General features: G+C 48.9%; 1 protein-coding gene across 8 annotated transcripts in view; it reads left to right on the forward strand.

Annotated features, from left to right (window-relative positions):
• SARNP (SAP domain containing ribonucleoprotein) overlaps positions 1-13820 on the forward strand; it is a 32148-nt gene that overhangs the window by 5962 nt on the left and 12366 nt on the right. For 7 of the 8 annotated variants that reach the window (XR_007508334.1, XR_007508332.1, XR_007508333.1 and 4 more), the window contains exons 6-9: positions 643-716; positions 1408-1436; positions 2025-2050; positions 3341-3409. Coding sequence is in view for 5 of the 8 variants with exons in the window: in XM_049818900.1 (XP_049674857.1) it covers positions 643-716; positions 1408-1436; positions 2025-2050; positions 3341-3409 (198 nt within the window). In the remaining 3 variants the exon portion in view is untranslated. The remainder of the gene's footprint in view (positions 1-642; positions 717-1407; positions 1437-2024; positions 2051-3340; positions 3410-13820) is intronic. The other variant, XM_049818903.1, reaches the window with a different exon arrangement.

Genomic DNA, 13820 nt, shown 5'->3' on the forward strand with positions numbered 1-13820 from the left:
GGGGAAGAAAAGGAAATCTTGTTTGCCTCTCTTCTTGCAAATCAGCCGAAGCCGGTTGTGCCTACTGCTTGCTTCCTGCCTCCAGGAGGGAAGTCAGGGCAGTTCCCTTTGTAGTCCCTGCCAGGAGCACTGCTCCTTTCCCTCTGGCACAAGGGCTTCCCTGGGCGAGGTGTGCGGCACGCCAGCCTCCAGCACAGTTGCAGCCTTGTATTATCTTAAAATAGTCGCCTGTCTCTGTCAGCTCCCTGGTCCCATTTTCTTTTTGCACGTCTCCTTTCCTAGGGACGCTCTCTGAGCAGCAGAGTAATGGCATACCTTTTTTATGAGTTTTTTTATTAGGCCTGTGTTTATCAGAACCATGAGAGCACCTTTTCGTCAAGCGTATGTCCTGGAGGCTGCGGGGTGGCTTCTTGGATGGCACAAGCCAAGGGAAGGTGCCTGCAGCAGCTCTCCCTTTACCTGCAGGTACAGCAGGGTGCTTTTCCCTTTCCAGGCTGTGTGCTGCTGGTCTGGCAGGGAATGTTGGAGCATTAGGCCACCATATGTTGAGTTTGTGTGCCTCTCTCTGTCTGCAGAACCTCCTTTCTGTACCCTTCAAATTTTTGCTTTTCCTCAGTTGGTTCCTTTCTCTCCCTCTTCCAGCGAATGCAGAAGAGGGCTGAACGCTTCAATGTGCCCGTGAGCCTGGAGAGCAAGAAGGCAGCGCGGGCGGCTCGGTGAGTCTACACTTGGAGCCTTCTCCCCTCTTCTTGCCTGAGAGAAGGCTCTCTGGACACGCCTGCCAGTGGCAGGTTGTGTTAGTGTGAGGTGAACCTGGCTCTGTGCTGTGCTCGGGTGGTGGGACAGCAACATTGGGGAAGAGTCTGAAAAATGAGGTGGAGGTTGCCCCCAGCCTGAACAAACGGTGGACAGGTTTACTGGAGGGTTTGCAGACATGTGCTGTGTTACGCCTGCAGGGAGGTGGTGCTCCTTATGAGGCAGGAGAGCCCCAGGTCGAATTTGGGCTGTGTCTGATTGTGGAGTGCTCGGTGCATGCTTTACTGGTTGCTTGGGCTGAAATACTGGTGAAATTTGTTGCAGTTCTCACAGTTATTCTGGAAAGACAGGGCAGTGAAAGGGAAAAAAGGTGAACTGCTGGTGATACAACTAGCTTTCTGGACTTTGAGGTTGGTTTTATGAAAAAAGTGGGGAATTGCTGTGTGCAAAGTAAGCACAGGAGCTGCTGCAGTAGTTACAGTAGCCAATAATAGTGTGTTCCAGTTAATCTTGCCCCCAAACCAGTTTTACTCAAGTACACTCATGAAAAGTATTTGAAGGAAAAGTTCACACATAAGACTTGACATGTCAGGTATTGGCTGACCTTATCTTTGCCTGAGTCTCTGACTAAGTTCTGTTTACCTTTGACAGGTTTGGTTTGGCCACAGTTTCGACTAAAGGTGAGGAGGTGAAGCAGAACCAATCGATGGAGTGACCTTGCTGCAAACACTTAATTACTCCTGGGAATAAAAATCCCGGTGGGACTACCTTTTGTTTTCACTTCTGTCCCTTTTCCTGACCATGCCCAGGAGCTCTGAGTGGGAATTGTAGAATCGGGAAGAAAAGGACACATGTTGTTCCCTTGGTGGTTCAGATACTTTTCCCAGTATCTATTTTTTCTAAGCAGACCTGGAAGAGAGTAGCCAGAGTTTCCTGTGGTATCCTTAAACAGAGTGCCAGACATCGTTTGGCTTCATAAAATGCCAGGTTCAGTTGCCAAAGCTGTCTTAGTGAGGTGGGACAGCAGCAGTTTTGCGGGTGGAGAAGCTGATTTGAAGGTGAAAAAGAAATTGGGAGACTCATTCTGTAGTGAGCAGAGATGGAACCTGGGAAAAATGGGACAGCAGTTCTTCACTAGTCTATGGTGGGATGGGTGCAGGACTGCTTCAGGCAGTGCTGTGACTTTACTGCACCTCCTTTTAGATAAGATGCTGCTCCTGATGTTTGTTCTCTAACTGGGTTTTCTTTTTCTTGCCTCCTCATTTCAGGCCTCTCTGCAGACAGCAAGCCCACGGTAAGCCCATGCTTCTTGTTCTTGAGTTACTACTGGTCAGGCCCTTAACATATGTTGTAATTTGTAGAAAGAGGTTCCTGTCTGCAGTGGTAAACTATCAAAATGGTCCAGGAACAACATATGTGGAGTGAGAGTTAATGATGTAGCCCACCTGGATGTTATGCTGGCACTGAACTTGATGGGTTCACATCCCTGTGGCTGCCTCTATGACAGTTTTCTCAGATGAGCTGATTTTAGAATGAAATGGTGAAAGGAACAAAGATGGATATTTGTTGGTGTTTTTTTTTCATATGCCTGACTTTCATTCTCTGTTTTTGTTTGAATTGCATGAATTATGCCTGGGGAATGGAAATAACGAATGACCTGTAGTAAATTACTCTGCTTTTAATGGCTGATGCTGCTTTGCCTGTCTGAATTCCAGGTCTAAGTAGGAGGCACCAAAGTGTGCAGGGCTGAGAGCTCTGTCAGATTGGGCAGCTGGCGCAGTATTTGCCTGCTCAATAGAGGATGAGTGGAACAGAGTTAAGCCACGATCTGTCACCAGGCAAGGTTCTAGGTTTTTCTCTGGTGCCAGGGGCATAAAAGACCTTGCATCAGTGTCTGCGAGGCAGAATAGCACCAGGGTTCCCTCTACAGAACTACGTACTATGGAAGGCTTGTCCCTGAAGGTCTGCGTTCGTTAGGGATAAGTGCTGTAATGGTGGCTGATGCCTCTCAGTGAAACCAGTCAGGCTGGGTGATGTGTTGGGAACCTGCTTGGTCTGGGGACCTGATTAGATGCGACACAATAGTTTTGGAAGGGTGAGTGTACAGCAATGGCTTCTTAAATTTGTGGCAGCCAGATAGCAGTGATAACTTTTAGGAGTACTGGCAAGTTTGCCTACGAGGCTGTTTATCTTTTGTTTGTGTTGACCAGACCGCTACAGCAAAGGTACCAGGTACAGCTGGCTCACAGTAACAGTCTGAAACCACCACTCCTTCAGGAGGGGGAACAGCACCTGGGGTCTTTATCCTTTGGTTGGTTTCAGGAAGCAAAGGGGCAGACTGGCAGTTTCTGGCAGCTTCGTTTGGGACATGGATTCTGTCTTGCAGCCCTTGGTGCTGTCAGGAGCTGTTGCTGCTGGATGGCAGTGCAGCACAGTGCCCAGAGGAGTTTTCCCTAGGGCTGAGCACTGTGCACACGTCTGTTCCGGGAGGCTCTTCTGGGAGGCAGCCTTATCTCTATCCCTGCAACTTAAGTGCTGGTGACTTTTAAAAAAAAAATATAAATTGTTTCCTATGTCTTTGTAGGTAAACATGGATAAATTAAAGGAAAGGGCTCAAAGATTTGGGTTGAATGTCTCCTCGCTCTCCAAGAAGGTAAGGTGCCTTGGCCTCCAGGACACTCTTTGCACCTCCAGATTAGCCCAGTGCTCCAGCTCGTAGTGTGCCGTGACCGTTCAAAGCCTTTGTGCTGCTTGAGGTTTTACATCTTGTTATTAGTGCAGCGGCATGGGCCCCGGACCCCGGGGGAGTCTTGTCAACACTGTTTTCTTCATCTTTCCTTCTGTTTGTTTTTGTGTGTGTGACTCTTGATATGGTTTTGAGAGAGTTGCAACTGCTGAATGGAGGTGTTGCATTTTAAGATTGTTCATCCAAATTTTAACATGGGCAGAGACACTGTTTAGCAGGCTGTGTAATTGGTTTGTTTTCAGGCATTTGACTCGCGCTGTGTAAGTGCACATTTCTGATTGGGGTAGGAGCCAAGTCTGTAAAGACCAAGGTAATGAGCTCTCTGAAGAGAAGGCGTCCAGAGCTCCCTGGTAGGAAATAACTCTTTGAAGTACAAATGAGATGAGCTTTGTAGGGGGATGGATTTGGTCCTAAAGCTATTTATTTTTTCCAGGGGAGAAATATACACAAGCTTCTGAGTGTAACCCCTTTTCTGGTCCTCATACCTAGCAACTGATTTAGCTCTGCCTTTGCATGCTGGAGCTGACGGCGGGGTTCTGTCGGTGGGGCAGGAGACGGAGCCACGCTCTTGTTTCCAGCTCTAGGGGTGGGCTGTGCTGAAGGGTACTGAATGTGCTGGGGGGGCCTGGTGGTGAAAGTGTGCTGGAGAATGGTGTGCTTACTGGTGTGATAACCCCTTGCCTAAATGTCTTCTGTAGCAAATGGGGGAGAAGATGAATTTAGCATGTTTGGGGAAAACAAAAGAAAGGATAAATATATACTCTGAGATTAATACAACATCCTGTGCACTTCCCAAACAAAAATAGCCTTTTCCTCTTCTGGGCTGTAACAAACCTCGTGCTGCAGCACTGTTCAGAAATAGTGGCGAGTGAAAAAGAATTGTCCAGCTGTAACAGCTGGATAATGTTGGCATGGAGACCTCTCTTCTCAATGTAGAAAAGGGTGAGAGCCAAGGGAGCTTCATCTTCTCTCCATCCTTGTGAAATAAGCCCCTCTCCTCCTTGGGGGGGATGGATTTGACCTTTTTTGCTGCCTGTTTCTCCACGTACGAGTGTTCTGCTTTATTCCACTGGCCCTGGGAATTCACTGATGTAGAAAATATCTGGCATTGGAGGTCGCTGTTCCCCCCCCTTGCCTCTCTTGTCCCTTTGGGGGTGGGGGAAGGAGGCCAGTGCATTAAAGCTGGGATATGTGTAGCTCAGGGTGAGAGGCTGCTCAAACATCATTAACCCTGTCACTAGGAGCTCCCATTTTTCAGGAGGAATATATGCCTTGTCAGTATTTATGGCCATGGCCTTCCCTGGGTAAGATTGTGTGGCTGCAGCTTAATGAAGCCAGGGCTTATGGAAGGAGCGGGCTTCCCAGGTTGTGCCGTGGTGCCTGTACGTGGCAAAAACCTGAAACCACCAAAGTGCGAGGCTGAGCTCTCCAAGCCGTTCACCAGCAAATGCAGCTTGCTGTATACTAATGAACTGCTCCCTGTTGTACAGATGGAGACCTACCAGTGGGGAAAATGACTTGCCCAAGGTCAGGAGTCGGTGGCAGGGCTGGCTCTCGCCTCCAGATTGCCCAACACTGGGCTTTGTGTCCCCCGCGAGCTCTGGCCGCACGCTCTGCAGAGCGGTGTCCAGCGGCAGGGCTTGCCTCGCTGCGCCGTGTCTCTTTTTTTGTTTGCTCCACCAGGAAGCTGAGTTCATGGGCTTAGAAGTGGCTTCTCCCACTGAGCGGAACACTCTCTTGCATTCCTGGGAGGAATATTATTGGTTACTTTAATTAGCTGGTAGTATTGTGCTTCCCACCTGGGTGTTCTTTATAGCTTTTCATTATGGAGGAGCCTGGCAGTTGCGAATGTTTACATGTGTCTTGGCAGGTTTTTATACCATGCGTCGCAGCAAAAACTTTACAATAAACCATTGTCTCCACGGAGCCACACTTCATTTCCTATTCAAATTGGTTTGGGGAGGGGTAGGGATGTGGGGGGGAGAATCGTAGCTAAGGGGGATTTCAGACCTGCTGTGAGCCAGGGAGCAAATGCAGAGCTGTGTTAGTGGCTGTGAACTCATCTGTAGCTTTGAACCCCCCCCCTTCCCCCTCTGTTAGCCCTCTGGGGTAGAAATCTTTCAAGTTTAAAATCTTCCTCTCTGCCTAAAGGGAAAGCGAGACCCTGGTTGCTGGGAGGAGAGCAGGCGAACAGAAAGGTTGGTGGTGCTGGAGCAGAAGAGGCAGGTGCTCATTTGTCTCAAGGCAGTACGGGGCCATCAAATTAATTTTTAAAATAAATCAAGCAAGCGTTTATCTCCCTGTAGCACTGACTCTCCCCTCCGAGGCCTCCTGTTAAAGCACACGTTTGCTGACCTAAAGCTACCATCCCTTGACTCCTGTTAGTTGTACTTAACCCCCCACACTTGTAAATGTTCCCTCTCTATAGCAGCTGCTCCCTGTAACACTCAAACTCTCGTCTCCCCAGGGGAGGATGTTTAGCTGCATGTTTTATATGCAGGGTTTGATGCTGCAGAGGGAGCTGCCTGCATCGTGGCTGTGATTCAGAAGCTTTTCTCCAAGGGGGTGGTTTGCTCTTTATGTATAAAATAGCCTTGTAAGTCTCCTGCTGAGAAAGTGTTGGCACCAAATGGACAGCAAGAGCCCTTGGGATAACATAAAAGCTCTGTTTGCCACCTTTGTATTACATTATCAAATACCTTTCCCAATCTGAACAGATGACTAAAATAATTGGCTTTTATATCTCCTCTTAAACGTGGAGGTCTCAAACTGCCTTACAAACGATTAGCTGATTAACCCTCGGCCGTTCAGAGGTTGGGAGCAGAGAGGTGAAGTGACTCTGCTCTGAGGTCGCTCCAAGTCAGGAGCCCCCACTCGGAGCCCTCTTCTCCCCAGCGCGTTTCCATGAGCTGGGGGTGAAACAAAGGATTTTTGCCGCAAATCTCCATATGCGTGCCTAGTGTTCTCATCCCTCTTCATGGGAGGCTTGTCCCATCACCAGCTTGGTGATTTCTTAGAGCAGGGGGAAGTTTATGTGTCTGTTGAGAGGTGCGGTGACCTGTCTGTAGTGAGGCAGAGCGAGGAGTGCGGCTCCTGAGCCATGTGTCGCCTTGAATAACTTCATTTTTCTTTGCCTGGTTGCAAGTCTTCCATTTTACAGCTGGAGCATTGTAGCCATAAGACATGTTGAGAGCCCTGCAGGCGTCCCGGGTTGGATCCTGAGCAGCAGTAGCAGCACAGGATGCTAAAGTATCCCCTTGATCAAAAGGTACTGACTCTCCTGGCTAGGAAGAGTTAATGTTTTAATATGGCCACCCGTCATGATTCTAGATTAATGCTGCTTTAATTCCATTTAATGAGAATGTGTTTTACATGGAGCAGACAAGAGCTGCGCTCGCCTGAGATCAGCTGGCCAGAGCTGGCAGGCTGACTGCGTGACGTTTGTGTGGTGTTGGAGGAGAGCAGGGGTCAGTGGACCAGCAGAAAGTCTGTGTGTATACAAAATAGCTAAATGAGAGAGAGAAAACAATTGGCTTAATTGTTTGGCTTCCAGCAAGCTTATAATAACGTGCTGAGGAGGAATCCTTTTCCTGGATAATTTTTCTGCCTGCAATCTTTCCAAACACCCCCTGCCAGCCCCGGATGAGAAGCTATTAACCACCAAGGAAGCAAAGGGTGGTGGCGGGGGGAGATGTTGGCAGAGGAAAGGAAAAAAGATTCGTGGATGAGGATTGTTTCTAGCGAGCACCAGGGACGGACATGTCATGCGTGGTGGCATATGCCTGCATTTTTGAGAAGTGTGATTGGCTTATGTGGCCAGCTTGTCATCAAGAAATGCCTTTTGCTGTCAGTTTGAAGAGATACCTCCTATATTGTTTGAAAGGGCACGTGCCCCTGAATATTATTTTCTTTCCAAACTTCACTTTTTCTGCTTGTTGTCAGGCTTTGTGTCTTTCTGTTGCTGTCCTCTCTGCTTTCTACCCAGTCTCTGCTGTGGCAGAGTGGAGGAAAGCTGCCTCCTCTGGGTTATAACCCAGCCCCTTCTCTTTCTGTGTGCTTCATCTTAATTCCTCTTTCTCTCTCACCTTCTCTTTTACCTTCTGTAGTGCATTGTGATTAGAATATATATAAGATGGCCCTGGAAAGTGTCTTCACCATGCTGTAAATTCATAGTGGGGTTGTATTTGTCCTGAGAAGTTGATGGCCCATCTGTGTGTTGTCTGCACATTGTTCCTCTTCAGGACCACTGCATGAGCTCTGCTTTTTGAATGGGTTTATGGAGCACTTGCCACTTCTTAAATCAGCCACGTAAAAGAAGTTTTTCTCCCTTGGAGCAGCATCACAGTGACACATGGAACGGGCAGGGTGGTGTGCCAGATGTGAAGGGTATGTCGTGATAGACCACACGATGAATGAGAGTGCTTCTGTGGGCAGAGTCATGGTGCCACACTTGGGACTTCTTTCCCAGTGCCTTGAAATGCCCATGACGTTGTACTTTTAAATCTTAATATTTGTAGGTATTTTTAAAAAGCTGCTTTAGGTAATTTTTAAAGGATTTTCCGTCTCCCTCTGAGTTGGACTAGTGGTAACTAAGGCAGCTGGCTTTACAGAGGGAGAAGATTAAAAAATAGTCCTGGTTTAAAGACTAAAATGAAAGCAAAGCCCTCTAAAACAACCCTTGTGTTTTCACTTGTTACAGAAACTTTCCAGTAGTCCTGCAGAAAGTAGAAACTAGGTCAGATAGAAGAATGCAGCTAGAATTGCATGGGTTTGCAGAAACTAAGTTGGAAGATCCAGATACAAAATAATGCAATTAGCAAGGAGTGTGGAAGCTGGTGAGATGCGATTCTGTGAGTCCAGAAAGCCGTTAGCCCATGCTAACTATGGGAGTGCTTGTGGAAGGCTCAGCAGCAGATGACTCGAAGGAGGCTGAGCAGTTCCGTGCCTTTTTTTGCTTTAGCTGTTGCTGAGCAGGTCTGACTGCAGATAATGGTGTCTGTATTGAAAGGTAAACCTCAGCCAAAAGGTAAAGGTCAGTCTTGAGCAGAGAAGGAGCTGGTTTGGGGCACTCCAGCCTTAATGCTTTTGCAGGTAAATGCTGGAGAGTTTCCAGCTGGCCCCTGTAGGGATTTATAGAAGCTGAGCACTAATCCTCGAAGAACTTACTTTGTCTTTGCTGGACAGGAGCCCCGCACAGGTCGGTGTTCAGTTCTCTGTGTGCTTTAGCTGCATGCCGCAGTAACTATCGGTGTGTGCTGCCTGTCCCCTCGCTGCCTCTCCTTCCCCCAGCCCCTACGAAGTGACGTCACTATTTTCCAAGTTGAGCTGCTGAATGCAGCCCTGTTGGTTTAAGATAATGGGAAGTGACAAGGTGAAGAATAGTGCTGGCAGTCATGGACGTTTTAACACAAGGGTGCTGTAAGCGAGGCCTCTGCTGCCCCTGCCCCCTCCCGGGTTGCTTGGGGAAGGGGTTTGTGTTGACCAAATCGCCAGCGCAGGCAGCATCCCTGGGTGAAGGGCAGGGCGGGAGACATGTTTATGTTCACCCTTTTGTAATGGTGAGGGGGTTGTACTCTTGTTTTTAACACTCCTGCACCCAGAGAGCCCTCCCCGTCCCTGTCCTGGATGTGGTGAAGCTCAGCACCAGAGTGCCTCTGGACAAAGGCTGTCAGATGCTGTCGAACACAGGCTGCGTGGCATGCTGCAAGCCGGCCCTGGCTCTGACCTGGGCTGCGAGATGCAGCGCAGAGCAGCCTCTGTTGGAGACGTAGGCATGGGAAGGGAAGGCTCGACAGAGCCTACGTGCCAGCATGTGGCTTACTGCAGTGCTTGAAGATAAGCCCAGATCTTTGTAGGGCTGCAACCCTGGGGAAAATAAGACCTGAGGTTGCAAGACAAATGTAAAGGTTTAACAGACCTCAGTCTTTTTTCCCTTTTGTGTTTTTTGTTTAAGACAAAGCAACAGTCTCCCCACGAGGGGCACGTTGGTGGTCTTCACTGGCCCGATGCACTCTGGCCAAGGGCTATGCAACAGTCTCCTCTGGGAAGAGGGATGGATTTGTGGTTTCCAGCCCCAGTCCCTGGTGATCCAGCTGGCATGTGGTGGGATTGTGCAAGGAAATTAAGGTCTTGTTTCCTAGAAGGCAAATAACAAGTTTTGTCTAACCAGCCTCGCCTCTTGCAAATAACTCTAGACTGGTATGCAGGGAAAAGGTATCTAGTAGAAACCTCACTGAAGCGCTAAGGAGCTGGAGGTGATGTGTGCCTGTGGACCTGAACAGCTGCAATCACTGTGTCGGGAGGAAAAGCCAGCCTCTACAGTGGTGTGTTCAATGGTCACATATTGCAGCTTGCTGCGAGACTGGCTCTTTGCAGATTGATTCCCGTGCAAGAGAGTAAAGATGAATTTGAAATGCAGGTATTGGATTGAGATGCCTTTCAAGGGGTTGTCGCCCTTTCTGGACTAGGCAGATCTCAAAAGCTTGAAATAAACTCAAGTTTCCTGCTTCCCCAGTCTCTCTGCTATTTTAGTGGCATAACGCTCATTGCTCTTCTAAATGTTGTACACTCTGCTCCTGTGAATGAGTCACACTAATAGGAAGTAATGAAGTTAATGAGACGCAAAGCTCAGTCGTGCTGCACGAGGTATGAGGAGCCTTAGGTGTGTTGTCGCAAACTACAGGTTACGCTTTTCAGGTAGGAGCATGATTTCATGGTTTCAGGTTGACCGTGTGTCTGCAGGCATATAACTGCACAGGAACACAAGCGTAGTGCTCCTGGGAAGCCCGTCCTGTTGCCTTGGTGGGGATGCTGATGCTTTTCTACTGCTCCCCTAAAACTCGGTTGTGTCGGAAGGGTTCAAGTTCAGCTGTGCAGCGGGTAAGTTGCTGTGCCTGAGGGGCTGGAAGGCATCTCGAAGCATCCCTTCCGCAGTGCCTGTGCTGTGACCCTTGGTCACCTGTGCTCTCAGCTGCTGTTATTTCCTCCCCTCTGGCATTTCCTCTCCAGCATATCCAAAATAATTTCCCTCTCTTCTGCTGCCTCAGCTACCCATGCTCTTGTAAATCTTGCCACCAGCTTCCTCCCCTTCTCGGACAGCCCAGGCAGCGGTGTGGGTCTTGTATGATGGCAGCGAGTAAGGTGCTGTGGCAAGTGCTGGGGTTGCAGAGCTGCCCTGTGTGTTTCTTGATTGTATTATTTTCTCCTATCACACTGGCTGCTTTCTGGCTGCCTTATTTGTGAGCAGGCATTACCACGACCAGGCTCTTCCTGATCTCCCCAGAGCCTTTTGTTAATCCCCTTCCAGGCAGACTCTCCTGACCCTCTTGCATGTGCTCTGCTGGGGATTTTTATTCCTTACCTGTCAGGGCTTTCCTGAATTTTCAGTTCTGGACCTTCTGACTTTGCACTTTACCAGGGGCTTTGCAAGGCCTTGGTTTTCACTTCCCCATGAATAAGCTCCAGATCAGGCAAAGGTGGAGCTGCCCTTTACTATGGTCAGTGCTTAAGTGACTGTGGTTTTGGTGCCATGGGAATTTGGGGTGTGAATGAGCTTGTCATGAAGGTTTTGGGCTGTAGGAAAGAGTAGAGGGAGGTGCTGTGCAGAGCCAGCCCCTCCCAGGGCTGGAGCCTGTGTGCGCACCCTAGGATGGGGTAAGGTACCCAGAGCCTGCCCTTGGCTCTCCTACACATGGAGCCATCTCAAGGGTTGGTGGTGGGATCTGTATGCTGTGTCACTGTCGTTCTCTTTGTACTGGAAATTCCTGTGGTTGGGCACATGAGAACATCTTATGACCTTCTACAGCTGATAAGACTGTGGCTTTCGTTATCTTTTCAGTGCTTACTGGGTATCACGGGATGTTTTCTCTAGCCTTTGCCTAGGCAGGATGGAAAAACAGCAGCTGAAGAAACCCATAACTTTGTTTCCAATAGAAATGTCAACTTGGCATCCAGCTGCCCTCCAAAAGGGCTGGAGGGTCTTCTGCTGGGCTGCAGGGCGTCTGCCAGGGCAGCACCATCATGGCTCAGCTAACTGGGTCCCAAAACTGCAGTTACGTGTTTACCACAGTCCTATCGCAAAGGAAGAAAGCTGTTGTGAAACAAACCAGAAGTGACTGCGTGGCTTAGTGCTACGCTGTCTCTCCTGTCTGCTGCAGGCTCCAGCTCCTGAAGCTATTTGGTGTTTACCATTATTCCTTCAGAAGCGCTTCCCCCTCCGCCCCAACCCTTTACGCGCACTTACACACACCCACGATGTCATTTTAAAAATAAATGACGAGAGCGCTGCGCGGGGTCAGGGGGACTCCTGCTTGCGCATTGATCCCGGCGCTGCCTGAAAGGGCTCCTCGTCCTGGACAAACCTTCGGGGAGTGGCGAAGGGCTCGTTCCCGGGGGGGACAATGCTGGGGGGGACTCTCTGACCTCCCTCTGCCCAGTCATCTGGTTCTTCATTGGTCCCCGCTGTGAAACAGAACTTCGCTTTTGTCTGTAACACAAATACATCTTTTCCCCACCCCCCCTTTCCCCCTCTATTATGATTCAATCAATGATGTCATTATGTCCCATTCAGGGGCTCTTGAACCATTTGGCTGCAGGAATTTGGAGGAGCTGCAGGGGAAGAATGGCAGACCCGGCTCTCGCTCCCTGCCTTCCAGAGCCTATTCGAGTCTCAACCAGAGAAACAAAGTCAGGTTTCTCCTTAACCCCTCTTCACTGCAGAGGACAAAAGTGAAAACAGCCCCCCAAAACCTGCCCTGTGAAATGCACGGGGGGGTGCGTGTGCCATGCGCATGTGGAGGGGGACCGCGAGGAATGTGTGGGTGAATCAAACTGTGCGCAGCTCTGCTGAGGATCACCTCCTTTCTATTTAATGCTTTTCATTAAGATAACTTAAGTAGCTCTTTCTGTTCTTGGAAGACTTGATGGTTTCACATCCCCTGGCAACACTGGGCTCTGCGGTGATGTTGCACCAAGTCTGTGGCTTTTGAGGGGGACTTTGAGCTTCCTCTTCATGGCAATGCATGTGGTGCTGACAGCTTTGTAGGAGCATTAGTAAAATCTCTGTAAAGGCAAGTGATCTGTGGTCTTAGCCCCTAAAAATTTTCCTAGTCTTACTAATTAGGCAATGGAAGGCCTCACTTTTTCAGAAAACACTCTCCAATTCAGTTATCAGATAGCAGAGCTGATCTTCCCCAGCTCTGCACTTTCTGGAAGGTCCTTTAGGGCACAGATGGATGCAGGGTTGGGGAGCGCTGAACTCATGGGGGCTTAGAGACTCTTGAATGTAGATCCAGGACCGTCTTGAATACATTTTCTATCAAAGCATCTGTGAGTGGGTGCCCTGTGGAGATGCTGCTGGTGCATGGCTGGGTGTGTCCCAGGCCTGGCTTTGTCAGAACATGTGGATTTAGGTTTTCTGATGTTTTAACTGCAGATGTGTAATGTGCTTTTGTAGGTTGGACCATTAGGCGTCTGGGCTCATCCCGCAGGGCCAAAAGAACCATCTTTAAAAACCTGGTCTTATAATAGCAACATTTGGGATGGAACAGCTTAATTCCGTGGGTAATTTAGTGACTAATATACTTTCCCCAAGCTCTGGCCCTTCTTACTATTTAAAAGGCATAAAAGCGAGTGACGGGTTGTTTGTACTGGAGATATGGCCGGGAGAGGAGGAGTCCCTGTAGATGGGACTGTTCCCGCTCTGGCACGCGGCTGGCCAGTGGAGGCTCGCTGACACATGAGCTGCCATCCTGGAGGAATAAATGCACAGATTTAACAATTATTAGGGTTTAGTTAGTCAAATATTTGCAGAGCAGTAGCTCTTTTGCTAGATTTCCCTTTGAGCTCTGCTAGGATCTCAAGCTTTTAGTGATATTGGAGAAACCAAATGAAGTGACCATAAAAGATCAAACATAAAGTATTTTCTGAGTGTTTTACCCATCACCTTTTATCTCTTCTGGTTGAAAGAGGTCTGAAGACTTTTATGCGTGGAAGTGATGAGCATCTACACAGATCCTGACTAGAGGTGCTGGGCTGTGTGTGGATGAAGGCTGTCAGCCTGTGTGTTTCCTCTCTCCGTCTGCTGCTCAGACATCTGTTGTTTGGTTTTTCCATGGTACCTTGCTGGTTGGAGACAGCCCTGGATGCTCTTGGATGCCAGCTCTTTCTGTAGTGCAGTTCCTTTTTGCTGGGGTAGGGCAGCTAACTTCTTGAGTTTGGTTCCCTGTCCAAAATCTAATCAAATGATTAGATTAGATTTTGGTCCTCCCTCCGCAGGATTTTGTCTTTGCCTTTCTGCTGGAAGGTGGGGCTGTGTTTC

This window comes from Accipiter gentilis, chromosome 16, assembly GCF_929443795.1.
Source record: "Accipiter gentilis chromosome 16, bAccGen1.1, whole genome shotgun sequence".
NCBI classification, from domain to species: Eukaryota; Metazoa; Chordata; class Aves; order Accipitriformes; family Accipitridae; genus Astur; species Astur gentilis.